At 43.8% G+C, this 24,752-nt stretch overlaps 4 protein-coding genes across 4 annotated transcripts; 2 read left to right on the top strand and 2 right to left on the bottom strand.

Moving 5' to 3' along the window:
- Positions 1 to 629: 629 nt before the first annotated feature.
- dnajb11 (DnaJ heat shock protein family (Hsp40) member B11) lies at positions 630 to 8,215 on the bottom strand. Its single transcript, XM_048239531.1, has 10 exons — positions 8,081 to 8,215; positions 7,330 to 7,486; positions 6,328 to 6,425; positions 4,813 to 4,945; positions 3,868 to 4,010; positions 3,687 to 3,769; positions 3,408 to 3,465; positions 3,164 to 3,275; positions 2,845 to 3,004; positions 630 to 1,719 (listed from the first exon to the last, which is right to left on the bottom strand). The coding sequence occupies exons 1-10, from the start codon at positions 8,137 to 8,139 to the stop codon at positions 1,655 to 1,657; spliced, it is 1,068 nt and encodes a 355-aa protein (XP_048095488.1). The 5' UTR covers positions 8,140 to 8,215; the 3' UTR covers positions 630 to 1,654.
- Positions 8,216 to 8,314: 99 nt separating this feature from the next.
- tbccd1 (TBCC domain containing 1) lies at positions 8,315 to 13,942 on the top strand. Its single transcript, XM_048239530.1, has 7 exons — positions 8,315 to 8,703; positions 9,661 to 9,992; positions 10,415 to 10,573; positions 10,799 to 11,165; positions 11,480 to 11,666; positions 12,027 to 12,530; positions 13,108 to 13,942. Exons 2-7 carry the CDS (start codon positions 9,663 to 9,665, stop codon positions 13,343 to 13,345), a joined length of 1,785 nt encoding a protein of 594 aa, XP_048095487.1. The 5' UTR covers positions 8,315 to 8,703; positions 9,661 to 9,662; the 3' UTR covers positions 13,346 to 13,942.
- A 943-nt stretch (positions 13,943 to 14,885) lies between these two features.
- LOC125291649 (gamma-crystallin S-like) lies at positions 14,886 to 17,709 on the top strand. The gene is made up of 3 exons (XM_048238469.1): positions 14,886 to 14,892; positions 16,170 to 16,457; positions 17,447 to 17,709. Exons 1-3 carry the CDS (start codon positions 14,886 to 14,888, stop codon positions 17,707 to 17,709), a joined length of 558 nt encoding a protein of 185 aa, XP_048094426.1.
- lcmt2 (leucine carboxyl methyltransferase 2) lies at positions 16,587 to 23,003 on the bottom strand. Its single transcript, XM_048240122.1, has 14 exons — positions 22,781 to 23,003; positions 22,567 to 22,691; positions 22,302 to 22,383; positions 21,868 to 22,045; positions 21,486 to 21,642; positions 20,858 to 21,047; positions 20,556 to 20,663; positions 20,287 to 20,374; positions 19,888 to 20,121; positions 19,346 to 19,585; positions 19,127 to 19,224; positions 18,743 to 18,930; positions 18,479 to 18,614; positions 16,587 to 18,143 (listed from the first exon to the last, which is right to left on the bottom strand). The coding sequence occupies exons 1-14, from the start codon at positions 22,823 to 22,825 to the stop codon at positions 17,928 to 17,930; spliced, it is 2,085 nt and encodes a 694-aa protein (XP_048096079.1). The 5' UTR covers positions 22,826 to 23,003; the 3' UTR covers positions 16,587 to 17,927.
- Positions 23,004 to 24,752: the final 1,749 nt, after the last annotated feature.

The raw sequence follows: 24,752 nt of genomic DNA, 5'->3' as shown, positions 1-24,752 counted from the left end.
GCTATTTCACAAAGCCTATATTTATGATCATACTTCCCTTATAATGTTTTGAGGTGGCCCTACATAATGATGGTGAAAGAAGCTATGGACATGACCCTGTTTATCACTGGTTATTTGATTCAGATTTGAATTAAACCGTGGTCTGCCCCCTGCTGGGGGCGAAGGTAATAAAAGGTATATCCTCTTCATCAAGGAAAGTGAAACAGATTACTTTGAAAAAGCAGGCTATATCTATCTTAATGAAATTGCCTGTATTTGGATTGTTGCACCGGAAACCATTACAACAAGATAGGCTACTATAAGCACAATAAACCTTAACAGTGATCATGTGTCTTATAAAACTTCCATGAGTAGGCTACCCTTGTGAACACCCAAGATATCAGAAGACACGCAAGATAGTGTGACTCTTGCCACTTTAAAACAGCCCAGGTATATGTCATGTTAACCTCAACTGTACAACTGTATTTTCTTTTTTGTAGTGCAGAGAAATGCCTGTTGCCCAAAAGAGAATAGCAGCAGCATACTGCAAATTATTATTCAAAGCAGGATGGAAAAGCAAACAATAAAACTATGGACTTGTGTTGTTGAAATTTAGAATAACAAATGATCACCATTAGCATCCAAACAAACAAAGTTACTATAAACTTTTAATTGAATTTCTCATTTGAAAATCACCTTTCCCTTCCCACTAAAATATTCCTTTTTTTTTTTTTTTTTAAAACAACTTGTCACGTGGATCCCTGGTAAAGGATTCCAGGAGCACCAGAGAGAGTGCTAACCAGCCACTACAAGTAGAGGTGGACAAGATGGAGGTTTCCAGAGAATATGGAAAACATTGGGGAAGTAGACAGAGTGATGATCCTTATCCAGTCTCTGAGATTGTTAAAGTCCAGCTTCTCAGGTTTCTTCCACCCAGCACTGAGGGGGAGCAGCAAACGTTTCAAAAATGTATTCGTTGGGTCAAAACTCAAGGACTCAAAAAGCTGGGACAGTGGAATACCAACTGTAGCGAAAACTGTTAATGTGGAAAAATGTGTGATTTCACCAGGCAGCGACAATATAATTATTGTGTGGAGTTCCAATCCTTCTCAATAACTTTACATTCAAAAAATGGGAGGATAAAACTTTGCAAGGTCCTCATACAAAATTGTTAGTCCAAAGAAAACACACAGAGATAATCCACCTTCTGCAAAAATTCATACAGAGTGCAAAGACCGACGGCTTAAAATAAACAATATGACAAGGATATGTCTGAGATGAAAAATCTCAACATCTACAGAGGGAATTTTTCATACATTATTTACAACAGGACTTTGTTTTTATGTATTGATGGTGACATTTTGGACATCACAAAATAAAATTAATATAAAGGAAAGAAAATAAATCCAATTCAATGTGGTAGGAAAACAAACATTAAAACAAACTAAAAAAACAAACCCAAAGTAAAAATTAAAAAAGACACATTAAGTTAAACCATCCTGAGACCCAAAGAAAATAATAAATACACTCCGACACTTAATCCTCGGTGTGTGTTTGTATGTATGTCTGTTTTGTATGTCTGTCTGTCTGTGTCTGTGTGTGTGTGTGTGTGTGTGTGTGTGTGTTCAGAAGAGAGAGAATAGGGAAATTAGTCCAGATGCTATCTGATAAGGTGTCAGTATCCTTGTAGTCCATTGTAAACCTTCTGGAAAGGGAGCTGTTTCAACAGATGCTTCACCCCTGTACAAAGAATAAAGTAAAAAAGAAATTCAATATAAACAACAATATAAACAACACAAATGTATTTTGAGCTGTGAGAACCCAGCTAGTTCTGTCAATTCCATTCACTGGTTTAAACAGGCATAGCTGATCAAATGCCGACTGAATCAATCATATAAAAGTGGACACTTCTGTTACTAAAACAGGAAACATATTTTTTCTTTCTGACATCAAGACAGTCTCTGACATATCAAAACACATATAATTGTTTTCCCAATTCCCATCAATGCAAACATGTGTACAACATTGGTAAAACATGAAGAAAAACTTTACTTAAATTAACTTACAAACTTATATACCTAGCTATTTACCTTTTTCTTGAAAATGCAATCACATGTACAATTGCAATGTAGGGGTTGAAAATACATGTGTGGATAAACGAAGGTAACTTATGTAACTTTGCTTAAAGATTGTAACTTGCCTGTATTCGGATCGTTGCACCGGAAACAACAAGAGAAGATTTTGAAGTATTTTTTGCCTCTATGCATGTTGGTGCACCACCACTATTTTTTACTGAATCAAAGCCTTTTGCTCCCAAAAAGGGGTATTACTGTTTTGATGACGTGACCCCCACAATAATATATGCAACTGCCTTCTCACCTTGGCTAAAGAGGCGCATGCCGACATTGTTCAAGGAGGCTGTTCAAGGAGGCTATTCTACAATTGCAATCTGAAATATAAACTGTTTGCAAACTGTAATAGCCATATTAATTTAAATTAAGGTGTGTGTTCACTAGCTGAACACCTGTTGCAATTTATAGGCTTCTGGAAAACTAACAGAAAGTATTAGATACACAAGGATGAGCTACAGGGCACATTGCTATGAAGATCTCTTTTTGCTATTTTACAAAGCCTATATTTATGATCATACTTCCCTTATAATATTTTGAGGTGGCCCAACATATTGCTGCTATGGACATGACCCTGAGTTTGTCACTGTGGTTATTTGATTCAGATTCCAATCAAACCGTACGTTTTTAAGTATTTTTTGTCTCTATGTATGTTGGTGCACCACCACTAGTTTCTATGTAATCAAAGTTTACTGTTACTGACCCCCCACAGTAATATATCCAAATGCCTTCTCACCTTCTTTCTGATTGTCATCAAGCTGTTCCTGTGGAAACGCTACATCAAAGGTCACAATTAAAGAGCCGCGGATGTTGATGTTGTCATAGTTGGGAAGTCCCTCTCCTTTCTTCCAAATTCGAGCCCCAGGCTTGGTGATCTTGTCTCTCACAATGTGGACCTTGACATATCAGAGATTTCAATGTTAAACACCAAAAAGCTACACCCACCCAAACTTATAGAGAAGGTAAAAATGTATACTGGTGGTGCCTTTAGTTACATAACATTTGACTGAGTCAGAGAAAAAGAAAGAAAAAATGGTTACAGATATCATGCATACTTTATGGCCGTCCAAGTGTGTGATGTCCATCTCAAATCCAACCAGTGCTTCCACAAGAGAGATGGTAACATTGGTGTACAAGTCATCACCTCTACGCTCAAACAATGGATGCCTGTATGGGAAGAACAATATTAGAAACATTTAGAGGGGCTGGTAATCACAGAATATATTGGTGAAACAGTTAAATTACTTTGTGGTTGTACATCAGTCAGGTCCCTCTATGTATAAAGTAAAATGTCCTTACTTCAGAACTTTGATACGAAAACGTAGGTCGCCTGGCTCTCCATCAATGTGGGGTTCACCTATATAACAGGAAATTGGTCATTCACAGAACTGCACTTTTTATTTAACATTTGATGCAGAAAAGACTTGATAAGGCAACTGCTAAACTTCCACAAATGTTTTTTTTTTTTTTTTTTTTTAGATACAGAGTCTCCTCAGACACTTTTTTTAAGGTTGTTGGTTGTCATTTGTTGGCATACCTGTTGGCTTTAAATGGCTGACAACTAAATGAATGTCTTACCTTCCCCAATGAAAGGATACTCCATTTCATCCCTAACACCTTGTTCAATCTCTACCTCCAGTGTCCTTTCCTCATTGACAAGCCTGAGAACATTAATGAAGATATTAACAAACGTTATCATCCATAATCATATTTACCAGTCACATTCATAAGGTGAGAGTTAAACAAGGGGAAGACCTACTTAATGTTTGGGCACTCATCACAGACAACTTCCTGAGTCATCTGAAACCGCCCTGGTCCCAGCTGAGTGGTTCTCATTTCCTGGCGGCAGTTACACTTTCTTTTCCCTGGTGCTTCTTTGGCTACTGGCTTATTTCGCACAACCTGAGGACAACGTTTGAGACATTGAGTAATTTTATGGACAATAATATTCCAATATTAACCCAATTAAGACAATATTCCGAATAAGACGCTGCCATGTACAGTATTTTCTGCCTTAACCCGAAGATGGTTTTACGCGCACTGACAGATGAAGAATCGGTGGAAACCCCTTAAGGCGGCCTATTATAAAGCAAAAAAGCAAAACAACATTGGCTCTAATCTACTTACTTTGGGGGAGCCATGGCCAACTGGTTAGGGCTTCGGACTTGTAACCGGAGAGTTGCCGGTTCACACCCCGACCAGTAGGCACGGCTGAAGTGCCCTTGAGCAAGGCACCTAACCCCTCACTGCTCCCCGAGCGCCGCTGTTGTTGCAGGCAGCTGACTGCGCCGGGATTAGTGTGTGCTTCACCTCACTGTGTGATCACTGTGTGCTGAGTGTGTTTCACTAATTCACAGATTGGGATAAATGCAGAGACCAAATTTCCCTCACGGGATCAAAAAGGTATATACTTATACTTTGATCTGGCCAAATTCACCTATTTTGCGGTCATGAATGACATTCAGGGACAGATACCATTGAGATGTCAGGACTTAGATACTACTTCTACTGCACGCCGCTGCTTTATTTAGAAGATGCTGATTAACATGTAAACGTAAACATTCCCGTTTCTGCTGCACATGGAAACAACTTATTCTGCATATGGACCGTAAGCGGAATATGGTGTGCATGGAAACAGTCATTTATAACAGCTGTTATAATTTAAATCACATCAAAAAGTATCCAACTTATCATCTCTGCTTACCTCGACAAAGTTCCCAGAATACACTTCTTCAAGGGTAACCTCAAGGTCTAGAATGAGGTCATTTCCTCTTGGAATATTCCGGTCCTGTTGTTGTCTTTGTCCTCCAAACATGAACCCAAAATCACCAAAGAAACTGAAAATGTAACATCATAGAGCAATTAACTCAAAGTAAAATATAAAAAGAGAGATAAAATAATATAATTTACTTAAGGCCAACTTAAATTACTCCAATACCATAATGCAATACATGACTTCTTTTAGCAAAGTTTACATCAATAAAACAAAACAAAATGTCTAAGCCATGTTTGTTGGTCTTCTTCAAGATAACTAAAACATATGTGAGAGTGCTGCACTACTGCTGTTTAGAAGACATCTTACATTGATCTTTCAGTAAGAGAGTCAGAGGTCTGTGGTTGTGTACACCATCAGTCGAAAGTTTGGACACACCTTATTTAAAGGTCTTTTTTTCTGACTATTTTTACATCGTAGGACAAAACTATTAAAGGTGCTCTAAGCAATGTTACGCTATTTCTTAGCTAACACATTTTTTGTCACATACAGCAAACACCACCTCACCATCCGCTAGCTGCCTGTCCCTTGTCACTGTAAAAAAAATTGTTGTCTGTCGACAGAACAGAAAAACAGCAACAAAAACAGCCTGGTCCAGCTTGGACCATGAAACATAACAAACCAGCCAATCTCCGACGAGATAAATGTTCAGGAGAGTTTAATTTACACGGGAGAGAGGGGCGAGCTTGCTCTCTGTTTTGTTTAAATGTCAACAGAAGTGACGTTACCCAACATTGCTTAGAGTACCTTTAAATACCACATGGGGTTATGTAGTAAACAACACAAAATTATATTTTAGGCTCTTCAAAGCAGACATCTTTTGCTGTGATGACTGCATTCCACTATTGAAGCTATTTTAAAAAATCTAATTCTTTGTTTTCTTCTGTTACAGAATAAATGTTTCACGTATTAGATTCTTTAAAATAGTCTCCGCTTACCGTCATGACTGTGTTCCACACTACTTGCATCATCATAACCAGGTTCATGAAATAGTCAACTGGATAGGTTATCAATTAACACGAGTGAACAAAAAGCACCCAACAAGTACTATACATGTATACAAACTCATTCAGGACAACTCCCAGTCTCTAACTTAAGGTGGAAGGGTAAGAATGCCAAGAGTGTTAAATGCTGTCATCACAGAAAAGGTTGTCTGCTTTGAAGATCTTAAAATATAAAACATTCTGCTTTCTTTGAAGATTTTTGTTTACTACATAACAATATGTGTTTTATTTTATAGTTTGGAGCTTTATGTTTTGTTCAACAATGTAAAAATAACCTAGAAAACAGACCTATAAATGAGTAGGTGTGTCCAAAGTTCAGCCTGGTAGTGAGTTTTTAAGTATCCAAAATGGGGTGATTTTATATTTCTGAAAGCACTGGTTGGCTTTGGACACCTGATATGAAGTAATCACATTGCCTACTATACAAGTGCTTCCTACTGACCTAGAGAAGATATCTCCATGAGAACCGTGATGGCCCTCCTTCAGCCCCTCCTCTCCATAAGCATCATACTGTTTCCTCTTTTCTTCATCTGACAATACCTGGAATAAGCAGGTGAATCTCAATTATTTGTTTCCCTCCTTTAATGGTGCTTGTAAGAAAAACGGCACGATTAGGGGCAGTCGTGGCCTACTGGTTACTAGGGCTTCAGGCTTGTAACAGAGGGTTGCTGGTTCGATCCCCGACCAGCAGGAACGGTTGAAGTGCCCTTGGGCAAGGCACCTAACCCCTCACTGCTCCCCGAGCACCGCTGTAGTGAGGCAGCTCACTGTTCCAGGTCAGCGTGTGCTTCACCTCACTGTGTGTTTACTGTGTGCTCTGTGTGTTCACTAATTCACGGATGGGATAAATGCAGAGACCAAATTCCTTGTATACGCAAGTATACTTGGCCGAGAAACCTGATTTACATTTACATTCAACAGTACAGAGGAGAACAAGTAAACCTTATGAATAAAAAGTTATTGCAAGTTCAAATGGTACAAAGTACAAACGTTATTTTATTGTAATACAAAGTAGTTAAATTATATGAAATGTTATGTGAGGCTCTGGACGTTGATTATGGAGTTGCACTTCTCCTTTAATCAGTACATTCAACCGGAGTTTAAATAATCTGAGGTTAGTGCATAGCCTACTCTAGGTCGTTAGCTCATGCAACGAACCAATCACAATCGGCCACACTGCCTTCTAGTCCAATCAAACGCGAGTCACTTCTAACAACAATCCACATAACAAAATCTAACCCGGTAATATCAATAATATTATTGATCAATAATCAGCCATGAAACCTTCCTCGTAAGAAGAAAACATTAAGAAAAAAGCATAGGATCCCCACGCTAAAAGAGATATGCAGTAAAACACATTTTGTACAAGGACGCATCTGTCAATGGATATGTGAATAAGAGGTCATTCCATGCCAAAGAAAGTGGGAGACAATCATAAAGATACCTCATAAGCAGCGCCGAGATCAGCAAATTTGTCCTGGGCATTTGGGTCATCTTGATTTCTGTCAGGATGAAGTTGTAGGGCCAGTTTTCTGTAGGCTTTCTTGATGTCTTTGACTGATGCAGACTTGCTGACACCCAAGATCTTATAAAAATCTCGTCTGCAAATTGGGAGATGGAGAGATAAATGACCATAATCGTGTACTCTCTTTGGCCTCTTTGGCAGTCATTGGTCCAAGCATAACTGTTAGGCTAGTTGTTGCAGTTTACAGAAGGCTAACGTTAGTTGTGACATGACCCGTCATACAGAAATCTTACAGAACATTTGGATTATATGCAAGTGAAAACACTTGACGTTACCTAACTAATATGAGGAGCACATTTATTTTCGTACTACAGTGTTTTTTTTGTAAATACGATGGCACCAGTCATAAGGTAACGTTAATGATAGCTAGCTACTCAGAGAATATGGAACGTGGCGTTCAATCTTTGCAAGCACAATACAAATACAGTACAATCTGATGTAGGTTATATTAGCCATTGTAGTTTAAGGTAATTAATCCACTGACAAAGCACAAAGGGTTTAATATATATGTATTGAACGCAATTAAATGTAGTGAATGAAAACACATGGAGAAAGGTCTAGGCGACGTAGACCAATCACAGTAGAACATGTGTAGCTTACCACCAGGCAGCCGGTGATCGAGTTTATACATTTCAGACCTGTTAGACGAAATAACGGAATGACCACTTACCCTGCAAAGACTGCAGCAATACAATATACAAGTATACAGCAGACAATTGAAAGTTTCATTCTTGTAACACCCGTGGGTACGCTGCTTCACTGAAATAATTCCTCAGAAATGACCGGCTTTCTGTGTCAAATCTTCTTGTCTGTCAGTACCGTCTTCCTGTTCTCTGGTAAAGTTCCGCCTTCTTTGTCTCCGGAAGAACCGCCTTAAACTTCTTAAAGTGGACGGGACACTTCTGTAAACGCTAGTGAATTGGATAATTTAATTAAAAAATGAATGAAAAATGCTTAAATGACAATAGAAATTATTGAAGTCAATTGCGTTTTACAATTATGAGTAGTAATGCTAATGCTAATGAGTGCAAATAAGTGATCTCACATGCGCGTGTCTGATAAATCAACTGGGTGCGCGTTCCCGTAGCAAATGTCCGTGCGCGCAGCACTATCTTTTGATGAATCTGAGTAACAGCGCGCCAAATGGGAAGGGAGGAAAGTTTGTAAACAGCTAACGTTGATTCCGTCGGTTTTGTTAAAAAGTTATGGCTGGGTGATGAGCACCTTCTACCTCAAGAATGTGTATGCAACGTCAGTAGTGGATTTGGCGAGGGCCGACTGTTTGAAATCGAGGTAATGTTCGCATTAAATGTTAAGTTGCTGCTGGTTGCAGGTAACTTAGCTAGCAAATATGGCTAACCCTGGCAACGTTATCAGCCCCGTCATCCTCTGGGAAGTTATCGTCTCTAAAAGGTTTATAAGTTGTCATGGGAACTCAATGGCGTCCTTGTTTTTTTTCTAGCTAGTGAACTAGCTTTTTCCCCGTTTAAAGTCACTTATCTCTTTATAGATAGCTTGGTATTTATAACGTTAGACATCGTAGGGTGAAGTTAAACGTCTCCAGCTGGTTTTGCCTATGTATGGTGATTGACGACAGTACCAACAGTTAACGTTAACGTTGTGTGGTTAGAGCGCTTGCTTGTCATCCTATTGTTTTGACGTTAGTTGGCAGCTCAGTAGCTAACCAACGTTTAGTTATAAGCTATCAATAGCTTGCCAGTGAGCTAATTTACATCGTCGGCACCCCCCAATTTGCAGTTTCAAGCAACTTTATGGCATTTTATGTCATGTCTTGTCTGTCTCTCAAAAGTTGATTGGGTTCATGATTTAATATGTGATTTTTTTTTTTTCCTACCACGAAGTGAATCTATGTGATCTAACTTAATTTCCATGATCTATGATACTGGTTCTTACATGTTTTAATTCATCCCTACTGTGAAAAAAAATCTGCAAACGCCATAAATTCAGTAGCTCAGTGAATGACCCAGTCTCTTTATCAGTTCTGATGGTATAGCCTTGGAGAACCCAGACCAACCTGTTAGCAAATTTGAGAAGTGTTCTGGTGCTAACCAGTCTAGATGGTATGGCTATCTGCAGTGTAAGCATGCCATGCATTCTCAATCACCTGTTGGAGGATCAGTTAGAAAAGACACCTAGGAGGACACAGAATCACTGTGTCCTTGGTTGATGGTTTGCAATTTCACTTCCTCTGTACCACTGCTAACCAGTTGCCCTTGTGTGCATCCTCAGCTATGGAGCTAGGAAACATCTGTGTGTGGCCAAGACTGGAGCCCTTCCTTCTAGGGGCTCTCCAGGTGGCCCCCTCCAACAAGCTGAGCATGCACTACCTGCGCAAGATGGCCGCCTATGTGCATACGCGCGATGGCTGCTACCCCAGGCTGGGCTGGTTGATGTGGCGACACATCGCCTGCGGCAAGCTGCAGCTGGTGGAGGACCTGGCCTGGCTCTACTTTGAGACCTTTGACCTCCTGGCACAGCACACGCCAGAGGAGAGGCTGGAGTGGGCGGAAGCTCTGTCCCAGTGCTCCTCCCCCAAGGAACTGGATAAGCAGAGGAGTAAGGTGAGCTGTTGCTGTCAACATGAAATACCAGGCCCGAAAAAGGGCTAAGGGTAATAGGAGGTTCGGCCAGTGAAACAACTCTATGGAGTCTCATTTCCAGGAGAGGAATGCATGTTTTGGTCTATGACGTTGGCCATTGTGCAGGATCTGTATTTTGGTCAAGTGTTGTATTCACTTTCTACCAAAGCAGGCAAGGATATTGCTTTGAGTATGCCATTTGTTTTGTTTGGTGAGCCAAATAAACTCTCTTCCTACACATATTTGGAAATCATTTGTTTGATTTACCACCTACTACAGTAACCTTTTGGACAAGGCTTCATCTTTGGCCGTTGTGTTGCACTCTACAGTCACAGCGACAAGTCAATGTGTTTGACTTTTTGAATGTTTTGTGTTTCTCCGCCATTGTGCTCGTCTTCCTGAAGCTGTCTGTGGACACCCTGCAGTTCCTGCTCTTCCTCTACATGCAGCAGCTGAACCGCGTCTCCCTGCGGACCTCTCTGATCGGCGAAGAGTGGCCAAGCCCCCGCTCACGCTCCCCCTCCTCTTCTGACCGCGAGGCCAAGTTCAACTCCCAGAATAAGGTGGAGAAACAGCCCTAAATGTTTTTTTTTTCTTTTTTTCAGCTGCCTGTAGAATTCAGCTCCAATGCTGGTCGTTCAGGGTTATTTATGGGATAGTGGCATACTAAAGTGAAGATTATATTTTACTCATTTTTAAACATCTCTTTCTATTTCTCCATTTCTCTCTCTTTCTATATCTCTCATCCATTTCCTCCTCCTCCGGTCTCCCCCCCCCCCCTCCCACAGAACTGGGATGACCAGGCGCACCTGACCTTTGTGCAGTCGCACCTGTCGGAGCTGCTGGAGCTCCTGCTGGAGCCGGGGCAGCTGAGCGGCTCGGGACAGGTGCTGCGGGACAGCCAGGTGCCCCTGGAGGCGCTGCACGGCCTCAGCCTGCTGCTGGAGGGCTCCATGAGCCGTGGACGCTCCGTCCACCCGCTCCACAGGCTGCTCTCGCGGCCCCCACTGCAGGCCCAGGCCGGCTACTCCAAGCTCAGCCGCTCGTTCGGCCTGCAGCAGCTGCAGCAGTGGCTACGCCAGGCGCTCACGCTCAACCCGTTCGGCATCTCCGCCTGTCTGCGCTCGGGCAAGAAGCTGGCGTGGGCGCAGCAAGGTGCGGCGTTTTTACTTCAGGGGTTCATTTTGCACAAGGGTTTGTTCTTTTCCAGAAAAACGGAAAACATACTTGGCTGGCTGCATTTCACAAGTTTTAGTGCCACCACTGAAAAAGGGTTTCATCAGTGTGTTTTAAAATATATTTACAGGAGTCAGAGCACAGCACATGTTTTGTGAGATTCAGGGCCCTGTTTGTAGTAGTGAATTACTGAATACTGAAACTGAAACTAATAGATCAAGCCATTAGATCAGGCCAACTTTGTGTGTGTGTGTGTACTGTACTTAACTGCATATGTGTGTTTTGCTTTGCAGTGGAGGGAGCCATCAAGAGAGCAAAGATCGCACGCAACACACACATGGCACCACCTGGCAGCAGGGTGGTCCTGATGTCTCAGATCTACAAGCAGACGCTGGCCAAGGACTCTGAGAAGCTGGCGGGGTCAAACATCAAGCTGCACCGTTGCAGCGAGGCCTTCATCTACCTGCTGTCCCCTCTCAGGTAAGGAAAGGCAGCGTTTGATTCAACACTGAGTCTGATGGTGGTGGTGTGTTGGATTAGGGCCTCTGCCAAGCTATTTCTGGTTCTCGCAGTTTACATTTTTTAAGATCAGAGAGTCTTTGGAGCTCAAACATAAGTATGCAGTTTAAAACACTTGGTTGTTATTCTGGATTAAAGGATGTACTGTTAGTAGAAAACCACAGCAAGAACTGCTTAGGGAAGTGGTTGTTTCACTTATGTGCCAAGCATTTGTAGTACTTCTCCAAAAGCAATTTTTGAATTGAGTTGAGTTGGAACATAAACAGCATGTGTGGGGATGGTTTATCCTTAACGTTTAAAGTATCTATTCTTCTGCCGCAGGTCTGTATGTCTGGATAAGTGTCGGAATAGCACGGTGGTGCTGGGCCCGGTGGAGTGCAGCGTCCACATGCAGGGCTGCGAGAACGTCCGGCTGGTGTGCGCCACGGGCCGCCTGGCAGTGGGCTCGTCCTCGCACTGCAACATCCACCTGCTCACCCCCACCCGGCCCCTGCTCCTGCCCGGCAACGTGGCCCTCACCCTGGGGCCCTTCCACACCCACTACCCCTCCCTGGAGGATCACATGGCCAGTGCAGGCCTGGCCGTGGTGCCCAACCTCTGGAACCAGCCTCTGCTGTTGGGCGCCGAGGGCAGCTTGCTTGACGAGGGCTGCTACCGCATCCTGCCGCCGGCGGAGTTCTGCCCTTTGGTGGTGCCCTTCCAGATGGAGGGGGACACCTGCGAGGTGCCGGGGGGTCTGCCGCCCGCCTACCAGAAGGCTTTGGAGGGAAGGGAGCAGCGGGTACAGGATTGGCAGAGGACCGTGAAGGAGGCCCACCTCAACAAGTGAGTCAGCTGCCAGCAATCCGACTGACTTTTACACTTTTTGTGGAAGCTGCACAAATAACCCACAGTCTGCAGATATTAATGATAAACGATTAGATCAGGAAAAGAAAAAGAAATTCCTTTGTTGTCCCTTAAATGGTGTCAGTGGCTCTCAAGTGTTAGCATTTCACTGACTAATGTTATTAGATCAGTAGCAGTAGTGTAGCAGGCAGCATAGTAAAGGCCTGCACACATGGGCGCCAACATGAGGGCTTTCAAGGTTGTTGTCCAATTGTCTCCAATGCAACCCCGCACACCACCACTACCACAACCCTTTCACCGCCACCTTGTAGATTGCGACTCAGTTCTATTTTTGTCGGTGTCACTCAATAAAATCCATTGTTTATTGAATGCTTGTCAGCTGAAAATTGTGTTAGCATCTCATCGACTAATGTTATTAGCTTAGTAGTACTAGTAGCTTAGTAGATGTCTTAGTAGGTCTCTTTGTGTAGCTGATGGCACTGTTATAACATTGGATGAGAGTGGGTGTGAAACCCAGTCATTAATGTCCCTTGTGGCTGCTGCTGTGTGTTAACAGGGAGCAGCGGCGTCAGTTCCAGGCCCTGGTGGAGCAGAAGTTCCACGAGTGGCTTTTAGCCACTGGACAGCGTCAGGAGCTGGACAGCCTCATTCCCCCGGCCGCCGCTGCCCCAGACAGTCCTGCTGGCGGCCGCACTAATGGAGACCACAGCGGCCAGAGCCTGCGGCCAAACGGGAACAAGCAGAATGGATCACTGAGGCAGGGCGCTGGAGAGAAGCCCACAACCGTGAGCTAAGAGACTAGCCGCTACAGCTAACTCAGAGCCAACCAGAGACGGAGACGGAGAGGGAGAAAGAGAAAAAGACTCCTTACAAAACAAGCCCTCTCTTTCCAGGCTAGCCTGGAACATAAAACATAACCTTGCAAGCTGTACTGTATTCCTCCAGACCCAAGAGGACTGCTTTCAAACTCCGTTACGTCCGAAACAAACAGGCGTTCTGTTATTTCATGCACCTCCACGTGGCTTTGGGTTTTCTCCATGATATCTGCACAGCAGGCGCACACACATGAGTAGATACTCTAGTTTACTTACTTTAGAACCAGGGTTGCAGCTCAGCTTTTGGCAAAGAGCAGCTGAAGTATGAAAGCATTCCTCATTGTGCTATGGTCAAAGTGATTAGATAACCATATGTCTTTGAGACAGGGCCTGAGAGAATCGGTACAAAAGGAACACACAGACAGCATTCAATAGATTGTTGTGCACTTATGTGGTTCAGGTGAATAAAAGGCCATCAATTGAGCCTCAAGAGAGAGTTAATAATGTACTGTCTGTCCTTAGGATCACTGCTGCACATCGCACGTTTGTTTATTTGTTCTTTTTGCCTTTATTTTTAGGGGGTATTTCATGAGCACAGCATGTTGTCTTAAGCAAAATTGCCAGCTCGCTTAGCAAACCACCTTCTGGGTGTACAGTACTGTTTATCTTGGGCAATAGAAGGGAACACTCAGAAGCTATTATTTGAGTTTGGGTGGTGGGGTGGGGGGAAGGGGGTGGACTGAGGCTAGTAGGTTCAAAAGATTCATCTTGTCTTTTTACTTTTCATCAGTTTGCTCACTTACGTTCAGGACGTAGTGCACTTGAAGTTTTTTGTTCTAATGTCTCAAGGCCAGTGTGTATGTGATTTGAATGTACACATCCTTAATGCTGTAGACCCTTAAAGCCCTATGATGTTTGCCTTACATTTGCAGTTGCACTATTACCTCCGCAGTGACTCTTGTTCTTCAATCACCATGGTTGTTGCAACATATTGTATATTTAGTTCGATACATTTATTTTTTGTACATAACATGCCAGAATAAAAGTCATTTTTAATTTGATATCTGTGTGAGTTGTCTGTGAAGATACCAACATCTACTGTGGTCAGCTAAGATGATCTTTCTCAGGCAAGGAGCAGAATTTTTGCAGCTTGTCAGCAGACGATCTGAGCACAAAGAACTCCCATCATCCCCCAGTGATCCTCAACTGCTAGACAGTTTCACCAGTCAGCATGGAGCTCAAGAATATGATGCAGTGCAGGACTGAACATTGTGATGCATCTGATGACTCCACAACTGCCCATTTCTCTAACCTCTTCATTTTTTTTATCCATTTGGTATGAAAATGTTTGAAAATGGCTGACCCAGGGAATAACCACAGCCAACTACTGGTAGAGTGCAATGAACCAGTGTATCAGGCCTCTTACAGTTGGCATAGGTCTTGGCATTGGGCGGTGGGCTGGACCTGTGGTGGATTGGTAGTGAGTGGGCACTATGGTGGTGCGTGGCAGAGTTGGCACATGTCGGGTGGGGGTGGGTGTAGGGGTTAGAGACGAGAGGTAGGGTGTTTCAGCAAGGGTAGGAGAGGGGGGCGTCAATAGGCGACACTCACTAGGCAACCATTATGCCGTAATCCTGCTCCACTTTTCTGGAAAACCTGAATAGCACTAGAATCACTGACTCAATTTTTGGATCTCATTTTCATGACAAAGCGGTTGGCCAGCCCTCCCCGAGGCCCTTGGTCCTGGGAGCGCAGGGGCCTGGGGTATAAAAGGCTCCGGTGCCTGTGTCCACACTCAACCAGACCTAAAACATCTCCATCTAAAACCTACCAGTGAGTGAGAGACAGCCACAATGGGCAGGGTGAGTACAGAGGTTCCTTGAGAAGGAGAATAGATCCACTTGATGACATTTTTAAGTTGCCATTGGAAGTGAGTTAATTCATCATTTAGTTCATCAACTGTAGTTCCCACAGTGTTTATAGAATTTCAGATTTATTAGTAGTTGTAACAGTAAATACTTAACTACAGTATAATTGAAATGTACTATTTTCAACTTCAAAACCATAATGTGTAGGCTATTTATAAATAGTTAGTTTCATTGTACCATTCCACACTGTATGTATATATATACACACAGTGCAAATTATATTATTATAATGTAATGGGAATATATGGATTGTAATATGAGTATGTAAGTTGGCCAGAGGTAGCATTTGGTTGTACAGTGGCACACAGTGAGCTACAGTAGAGAAGAGCTGAAGGAATGTGCCAACGCAGGTCTATCTAGGAAAGTGGATGTGTTAGCCCATTCCATGGTTTGTGCCAATATCCTCAACAGGTGACAGCTGGCAGGCTGGTGCCATGCCAAGGATGCCCCCATGGTCATTCACAGCGCGTCATGTTGACATCAGCTAGTAGACTTTCAGGGGCAGCCGTGGCCTACTGGTTAGCCTACTGGTTAGCGCTTCGGACTTGTAACCGGAGGGTTGCTGGTTCGAACCCCGACCAGTAGGAATGGCTGAAGTGCCCTTGAGCAAGGCACCTAACCCCTCACTGCTCCCTGAGCGCCGCTGTAGTAGCAGGCAGCTCACTGTGTCGGGATTAGTGTGTGCTTCACCTCACTGTGTGTTCACTGTGTGCTGAGTGTGTTTCACTAATTCAGGGATTGGGATAAATGCAGAGACCAAATTTCCCTCACGGGATCAAAAGAGTATATATACTTATACAATGCACATCATCAAGTGCACCAGTCTTTCTGCTCACATAACAAGGCAAAGTCTGTATATTGTTGTACATTGTGAGCTGTTGTATTTCTGGCATCCCAAACCCCTCCTCTCCAGATCATCTTTTACGAGGACAAGAACTTCCAGGGTCGCCGGTATGAGTGCGACAGTGACTGCTCCGACTTCCACGCCTACCTGAACCGCTGCAACTCCATCCGGGTGGAGAGCGGGGCCTGGGTGGTGTACGAGCGCCCCAACTACATGGGCTACCAGTATGTGCTGAACCGCGGAGAGTACCCAGACTACCAGCGCTGGATGGGCCTCAACGACCGCCTCAGCTCCTGCAAGATGGTGCACTTTGTGAGTCGTACCATCCTAGAAACTCATCAGGCTTGACCTTTCGCATTACCGCTTTGGGTGAAGCTGTTGTTATTATGCAGCAGCTGCTGTGGGTTTTATACCATAGCCAGTGATGTCAGATCTCAAAAACTCATTATCTTTTGTGGGTAAGCTGCAAAAAAAACATAAACAGAGGAGTTTACGATGTGCTTTCATTTAATTGCAATGAATAGTAGTTGTGGCAAGCTGGAAAAAGCAGAACATTCGTACAGGGCAATAACTACTAATGAACTGGCAAAGCTCAATGCAGCATAGACCCCAAGGGCTCTGCCAATACATCAATAGTGCCACTCTGTTCTGCCCAGCGCAAGGACACAGTGTCGATTTGGTGGTTCATCCGCTCACATTTCCACCTCTAACGACATATAAATGTGGCTATAAATAAACAATTCAGTGAGAAAAAAAGATGTTACATTGCTGGTGCAACAAAATTAAATAAGTAAACTCAACAGATCTTTGAATAGATGTCCCAAGCAACTTACAAAACATTGCATAAAAACAGTAAAAAATAACAAGGAAAATACTGTCAAAATCCAAACAAACCGTAAACGAACAAAAAATGCCAATAAAAATCTCTTTCAGGATGTAAGATTCTGTAAAAATAGTTCATATTCTTGTTGATTTGCCCCTTTGCCCCCAGGTCAGAAGTGGCAGCTATCAATGTCATTTATGCTATAAAAATATAAAGGATATAAAGGCATAGTTTCATACCTGAGTCTTTGGTATCACTGTCATTAAAAGGGGAACAAAATACAGAAATTGGCAGCACATGGAGAATCTGTACATCTAAACCAATGTTATTGTTCAACAAATACAGCTAGGTACTGTACCTAAAACCACCTCACTTCCCTCTCTGATTACCATTTTATTCCTGCTACCACCACTCCACTCCTCCGCTCCTCTCCATTCCCCCTTCCCCCCATCGCACTCTCTCCTCTCGCCTGCAGACCAGCGGAGCCCAGTACAAGATCAAGTTCTACGACAAGCCCGAGTTTGCGGGCCAGGCCTACGAGGCCAGTGAGGACTGCCCATCCGTGCTGGAGCAATTCCGCCTGCGCGAGGTCCACTCCTGCAAGGTCGTGGAGGGCTTCTGGGTCTTCTACGAGCACCCCAACTTCCGCGGGCGCCAGTACTTCCTGGAGAAGGGTGACTACCGCAAGCCAGCTAACTGGGGCGCCGTCTGTGCCACCGTGCAGTCCTTCCGCCGTCTCACCGAGTGACCACAAGCCCTTTCCTCAACACTTCCCTCCAAACTATGACCAGTGCTCCAAGTGCCCCACATATCTGTGTGCCCAACGGTGCTGTACCTTAGCTTGTGACCTAGTTCATTTGGAATAAAACTCAAATTGACACACCAAACTAAAGTCTGTCTGTTTGGCTTCATGGTTTTAAATAAGATGTACTTCTCTGTTGCAGTCTCCGACTGTAATGCTGAGTTCTAAGTTGCCATGCTCTCCCTTAGTTCTTCTGCAGCAAGTGAAGTGGTACATTCTAAGACTGCTGGACTCAGGTCCACAGTCACAGGATGGCTATTCAAGTGGGTCCCAAACGAAAAGCAGTTCCCTCCTCCGCCAATTAGTGTGACCTTTGACCTGTCCTGGTCAAGCAGCTCAGAGCAGAAGGAATGCAGCATCAGGGGCCAAGGAATGGTAGACTACAGACAGACAGAGACAAGGAAGGAATCAGATAAAAACAGAGAAAATAGAAAAATCAAGGACATTTAATGTCTACAATACATTACTGACGGTTTAAGTCTAACAGGGGGGGCACACCAAGCATGCAACTGAAGCATTCCATTCGCATACCGTCTGCTGCAACAATTGTCTTCAACTATTATCAATGGAACTGGCTACACCAGACGTGATGGCGAACGTTCAAAAATATTAGACCAGTCTTCTAAATCGGTTTTACACTACGCAAACGGAGCACTTCAGTTGCGGACCCGATGTAGCCCGGTGTAATATTCAGAAACAAGAAGATGTAACTTACTGTGTCCAGATGGTACTCCACACTGGCACCTGTGCCCAGGTGGATCACTGCCACTCCAGGTACACCCTCCGTATGGAGCCAAACCCCACCCACAACAACGAGCCTCTCACCAATCACATGGGCACAGTGGGAATACCTAAAACAGACACAGGACAGTCTGTAGGGTTAGATGCTTCATTCTGCTCTTGGAGGAGAGAAAGAGGAGAAGGGTGATGATAATCATGGGAAGATGCAGAGACTTTTTTAGATGTACAGTGGACACACCTGGGTACAACAGGAGGATGCACCTCTAATGTCTCCCAGCAGAAACCTTTAGAGGTGGGTTTTAGTAAAATGGTGTCTCCTAAAGGAATTCCTGTTCCTCCCAGACCACCGAATATGACCGCACCTTCCTGATAGGCACACGCGGCGTGCGAATGCCGAGCTTCAGGGTAGATGCCCTCCACTGGAATCTGCCAGAAGAGCCTCGGTTAGGAAACACTCTCTGAAACCTTCAACACCTACATACTACTAATACTTTAGAAAAACTGACACCAACATTAGTTTTGCTAATCAAAATCAATGTACAGTACAGTATATAGTAAGCAACAGAATGCTCAGTGTCTACATGCTAATTTGCTGACATGTCTCTGCCACTACATACTGTACCTCTGTCCAGTGCTTGGTCTCCAAATCAAGAAAGTGGACATCACCCATGACTGGCTCCACCACTGAGCGTCCTCCAAATACACATAATAATTTTTGGTCTGAAAAAAAATTAAAATATATAGAAGTCAGAAATTACTCACACTTAAATAAAGGCAAATACATACCCTTCCTCCCTTCAACGCTCTAACCAGATTGTAATTTCAGAGTCACCACCCTTACCATTATATTTTAGCAAAGTAGCAGTATGCCGCCATCTTGCTTGTGGGTGACAGCCACTGCATTCCATTTCCTCTAATGACACATTCATTGATAAAGATGATGCACTGGATTCTGTGTGTTCCCTGAGGTCATAGGTCACGCTGAGAACATCCCCAAAAGGCTTCAGCGGGGATGACCTCCCACCAAACACCAGCGATCCCCGTCCTGACACTGCAGTCATGCTGTGGTACAGCCGGGCATCTGACGGACAACAAACCCATCATGATAACAGTTCTTCTCTGCATATCTACAGAGAAAAGATTAGTTGAGTGACTGAAGGACCACTGAGAACCAGTGGACTTGAGTATTGATTAAGAGCAATACTTCCATTTATTCCTTTTACCGGGCAGCTCTACAGGTAACATATGTCTGTATGTGGGCATTCAAGTATGTGGGTGCAGAACCGGAGACTACTTTGTAGGCCAGCATTAGTGATTTGAATTTAACGCGGGCAGCTTGTACCAGGCAGCCCTCTCCTGCTTTGGTAGCTAAAAGCTCCTCACCCCAGTCCACAGAGGTCTCCACACAGGCCCAGCTCCAGCCGACCTGGCCTCTGATAAGGACCCTGACGGCTGTTTCTCTGCCACTTCTCCCGTACCCTCCGGTCAGCATGAGGAGGCGAGGCTCCAGCAGGGCCGAGGCCATCCCCAGACCCTCCACGCACGGGTCACCCGATAGGCGACTCGCTCTCAGGGGCTCAGACTCCAGCCGAGGACTTAGATCAGGAACTGGGGACACTGGAGAAGATCAAATCACGGTGACTATTATGTTTTCACTACCTGCTCAAGCTAGCGTTTCAGATAGAAAAATTGATAGCACCCTTAAGCTCAGCTGCTAAGTGTGACTGTGGCACTGTGCTTGCTGACACATGGGTGCTCATGGTGAGGTGAGGTTGGCAGTACCTGTGGGCGGGATGAGGAGAGCCTGGCTGGTCAAAGAGCCTTTGGAAGCAGTGAGGATGAAATAGTGAGAACACTTCTGGTGCCACTCCTGATAAGAAACAAAGAAAAGCAATCTGAGGAATCTGAGGAAACTCACAAGGGCTTTCTAACTTTATTGAATGGAATGCACGATGGGTTATAACTTGGTGAAGGGTATGTGTTTAGTTTATGAACGCTTCAGGCAGATGACAAGTGTAAAGAGAGAAAAAGCAGGCGAAGGAATATCTAACCTCATACTCATCAAATGGCTCCAGTCCCTCCACTCTGTCCCTCTCCTGCTGGGGTACGAGCCCCAGGTAGAACTGGTTCATGTCTACGCACACACACTCCTCCCAGCCCTGTGGGAGGAAACAACAGGGAAAGAATGTGTATGAGAATTCTAAGATCCATCTATAGCAGTTGATGGATGTTTCTCCAGATTCTCCAGAAACATGTGTGTCAAGATGGTCAAATAAAATCAGTGCTGATTGTCAGATACACAGGACTGAGAGAAGACGGAGCATGTTAAATGCATCAGAGTGTGTAGTCCCACCTTGCTTAAGAACCTCTGTCTCTGAGCTGCCACGCACGGATAGCTCTGTAATGCATGTAGGGCAGAGTTGAGCTTCAGGAAGTGAGCCTGCATCACTCTCCCAAAGGGGTCTAGAGGGCGGATCTGCTCGTACATCACAAACATCGACTCTGGGAGGAGCCTCGCTGCCCAGCCAATCACACCGTCTGATCTAGATGATCGGAAAGCAAAGATGACTGACTGCGCAGATGCACAGAATCAATACATCCTATATACTGTGTACATATTGCCTGTTCAAGTCACTTAGGGTACGTTCGGACTTAGCTACAAGAGAAGTTGTGCAGACCGCTTTTTTCTGTTTTTAAAAATCTGCCATCGCTTTTGTTCCAAAAAGCAGCCGGAAGCTTCTTTTTGTGATATGCAAAGTATCCGCTTGTGACTGATCTGTCAAAAGATGTGACATAGGGTGTTTTCCCACTAGAAGTTGAAAATTTCTTAACTTTAAAAACAGCTCTAAGCTGCAGAAAAATGTCCACGATCGCCTTTTAAAAGAAACCAAGGATTTTATTGAAAACATGGCTACTCCATAGGATTATAGCAGCAGTGAAAGCAGCAGTGAAAAATACAACTAGTCTGAACATAGCCTTACTCGTCCGTCTCCATGTAGGTGAGCACCACTTCAGACAGCAGCAGTGTTGGGCAACCCCACTGAAACCCTGCTCCACACAGAGCTACCTCCACCTCCTTCTCCTGACGGATGTCCAGGCCCAAAAGGCGGTACTGATCGTTAGATACATACAATGGTCCTGTGACAAACAAAGACAATCATTAACTATTATGAGTAATGGATATACAATAAATAACCAATTAACACTACTTAATGCACATTGTAAAATAACTCTAATTAACCCTATTTTATGTACACTGTAACATCTACTACACATCTATTCTCTTCACATCTCTTTGTTATTTGTTCAGTTCATGTGGATTTGTAATGACATGTATCCTCCAAACAACTGTGTGTGACCCACCTGAGTCGTGGGACAGGAGAGGTTTCCAGTCTTTCAAGTGAGGATCAGCTCTTATCAAGGCTGCTTTTCTCTGGGCTACACCAGGAAAGTCCACTTCAAACACAGTCACTCTCTCCATGACCCCTTCGGCATGCAGTCTGAAGTACAAAGAGTCAAATCCTGCACCCAGTGACAGCATCTGAAAAGGTACATTGAGTATAGAGGGCAGTGTGTGTGTGTGTGTGTGTGTGTGTGTGTGAGTGTGTGTGTATGTGTGTGTGTGTGTGTGACAAAAAGTGAGTAAACAGCAACAAAACAGCAAAAGGTGCATGTGTCAACTAAAAATTACATCTTTACAGTGGTCTCCAATATCCATAGAAACTATCTTAGCACAAACCTTTAACACAATAGTTACTTTCAACTGTAGTGTGCATGTTTGCAGTATTTTGAGCTACCTGTCTTCTACTGCAGTTTGATGTGGCCTGGAGAAACTGCTTGACACAATGATCCACAGCCCTCCATCTCACATAATAACCCCTGAGGGACACATACAAGGATACAAAGATTTGTCACATAGCGGTAGGCTACTTTGTAAGACATATCCACCCAGAAACAGCAACACACATACGCATTACGCACAGACCTCACTTCTTATGTCTCATTTATTTTCTATACGATGTCTATAGGATGGGCAATGCCAATTCATGTTCGGTCGATCACCTGTTAATGAGAGGTGCTCGACGTGACACCTTGCATACAAACCGCCGCTGGAAGTCATCTCGGAAGTAACCATAGACTGATGCAGACACCTTGCTAACCACACTGCTGTCATTGGTTCCCTGCACCTGAACAAGGGGAGAACGGTTTTAATAGATCTTTCCGACATTAAACAAGTATTTGTAAAATATACCAACTTTGACAGAATCAAACTTACAGCAGTATCCTTCCCTGATTTTCTAGTTTTGTGGCAGGCAGGCATGTCTTTTCTGCCTCAGACAGCACAAGTTAAGGGCAACAATTGACGAGCCTAGCTGAGACTTACAACAAAATAAAACCTAGATATCTAGCTAACCAATGTGTTGCATTGCCCCACCATATTGATTTAATATGCACATGGAAACAGTGAAATGAGAAAGCTACATCGGCGTGTGTTATGGTTGAACTTCATCTACGTTAGGGAGGTTATGGAGACGGATTGGTGGATACCTCACGCCGCCCTCTAGTCGTGGGGAGTAAAACTGTGCTCATCATTGACTCATCAAGATCACTCATCAGATCTTTTTTTTGTAAACCCATGCAGAAACATGCGATATATATTTGTAGGTGCGTAAACTAGGTCATCTAATATGCCATGTCCTGAAAAATCAAGTTCTCATGCTTATTTGGGAATAAATAGTGGGAGGTTTAGCCTGGTTGCATAGACCAACAATATAGTCTATGTAGGCTAGAACATGTATTGTGAAGCATTACACATCATTGCAGTATAGTTTCTTTGCTGAAAATATTAGTAATATCATGTGTAACCAGGGACATTCATTGGTGTAGCCTAACTTATTTTTTTGGACAAAACCTATTTAGACAGCAGAGGGCAGTCTTCTGCCATTGCTTATGCCTGATTTCTGCTGCTTCACCAGGAGTAGGCCTACCCTCAAAGCATAATATTAGGGAAACAGAAACAATGGGTAAATAATTAACTGCTGCCAATGACGCACTTAATGACACTGTAGTATTCCAACTATCCTCCTCATAATTGCAATTTGCAAAATCAGGATTTATGGCCTCATCGTTTCACTACTAATTGCATTGCACATCATTGAGAATCAGATTGAACTTTTGCTGGGATTTGGCATTAGTGCTGATAACCATAACATGCCAATATGTTGACATTTTGTGAACACTGACTTTACTGCCTCACTAGTTTAATGGTGATATAATGGTGATAAATGGGCTACGACAGACAGAGCAGTCCAGGGTCAAACTAAATCAAAGCCATGCTGTGGATGCCCACAGCTTGAAGCAGCACTCCCTGCCCTCTGCATATGTGTCCTCGTGTTTCAGTGGCTGCCGTAAGGGCACTTATACAAACCCTGAGACAGGGCAATCAGGGCATATCTCAGAGGCCTCTTATGGATGTGATCATGTGAACCTTAACCTGACTACTCTGTCACTGGGAGTGATCATTTGAAACTGTAAGTGAGTGACTGCACAGTAATCGTTACTTAGAGTGAAATCAACAGCGCTCTGTAGAGTCTGCTGCTGAAGCAAAGCAAGCATCTGGAATCCATCTTAATGACGACCAACGCTCATGAAACAGTCAACCTTATTTTCTGGGTATCTTAATGTTTAGTTTTCTGGAAGTAGTATTATGACACACACTCACACACACACACACACACACACACACACACACACACACACACACACACACACACACACACACACACACACACACACACACACACACACACAGTTTCTGGCTGGTAGGTTACACAATTGTAAATTGTTCACTGGAATTTTTGGTCTCTGACGCTACACAACACCGAGTGAATGTGCTTTGGAATCAGTGCTGGGAACAGACTGTAGTCTGTATTCTACAGAACTGGTCTTTAGAAGTGGAGGCGCAAAGTAAATTGACAGTGACCATGCAAACAAGGCAGCACTTCCCCATGGACCCATTAATCCACTGCTCAGGTAGGCTATCAATCCAATGTCCACCGTGAACTCTCCCAGAGGGGCATGTGAAGGAGCCTCATGGCTGGGACAGGTCAAAGCTGGGTCACTGGATGTTTCCTGACAGGGGAGAGGGTGGACTCACAGTGCAGTCCCATCACCACTTGTTCACCTCTGTCTGGCTCGTGTCCATCTCACACATCTCCCCATCTGTTAACGTCTCCAGTTGTCTGACG

This window comes from Alosa alosa, chromosome 3 (assembly GCF_017589495.1).
Source record: "Alosa alosa isolate M-15738 ecotype Scorff River chromosome 3, AALO_Geno_1.1, whole genome shotgun sequence".
NCBI lineage: Eukaryota > Metazoa > Chordata > Actinopteri > Clupeiformes > Clupeidae > Alosa > Alosa alosa.
Note: the sequence above shows the minus strand (reverse complement) of the source record. Positions and strands in the feature narration are given on the sequence as shown.

Excerpts from the sequence above, each read along its gene's own strand:
- dnajb11 (XM_048239531.1), bottom strand. The coding sequence starts at position 8,139 with ATGAAACTTTCAATTGTCTGCTGTATACTTGTATATTGTATTGCTGCA. Across the intron at positions 6,426-7,329 it reads ATCTCGGCGCTGCTTATGAG|GTATTGTCAGATGAAGAAAA; the intron begins GTATCTTTATGA and ends TGCTTATTCCAG. Across the intron at positions 3,005-3,163 it reads CACACTTGGACGGCCATAAA|GTCCACATTGTGAGAGACAA; the intron begins GTATGCATGATA and ends TGATATGTCAAG.
- tbccd1 (XM_048239530.1), top strand. The coding sequence starts at position 9,663 with ATGGAGCTAGGAAACATCTGTGTGTGGCCAAGACTGGAGCCCTTCCTT. Across the intron at positions 10,574-10,798 it reads AGTTCAACTCCCAGAATAAG|AACTGGGATGACCAGGCGCA; the intron begins GTGGAGAAACAG and ends CCCCTCCCACAG. Across the intron at positions 11,166-11,479 it reads GCTGGCGTGGGCGCAGCAAG|TGGAGGGAGCCATCAAGAGA; the intron begins GTGCGGCGTTTT and ends TTTGCTTTGCAG.
- LOC125291649 (XM_048238469.1), top strand. Across the intron at positions 16,458-17,446 it reads GATGGTGCACTTTGTGAGTC|CCCAGTACAAGATCAAGTTC; the intron begins GTACCATCCTAG and ends AGACCAGCGGAG.
- lcmt2 (XM_048240122.1), bottom strand. The coding sequence starts at position 22,825 with ATGCCTGCCTGCCACAAAACTAGAAAATCAGGGAAGGATACTGCT. Across the intron at positions 22,692-22,780 it reads AATCAGGGAAGGATACTGCT|GTGCAGGGAACCAATGACAG; the intron begins GTAAGTTTGATT and ends CCCCTTGTTCAG. Across the intron at positions 18,144-18,478 it reads TGGAGTACCATCTGGACACA|TCTACCATTCCTTGGCCCCT; the intron begins GTAAGTTACATC and ends GTCTGTCTGTAG.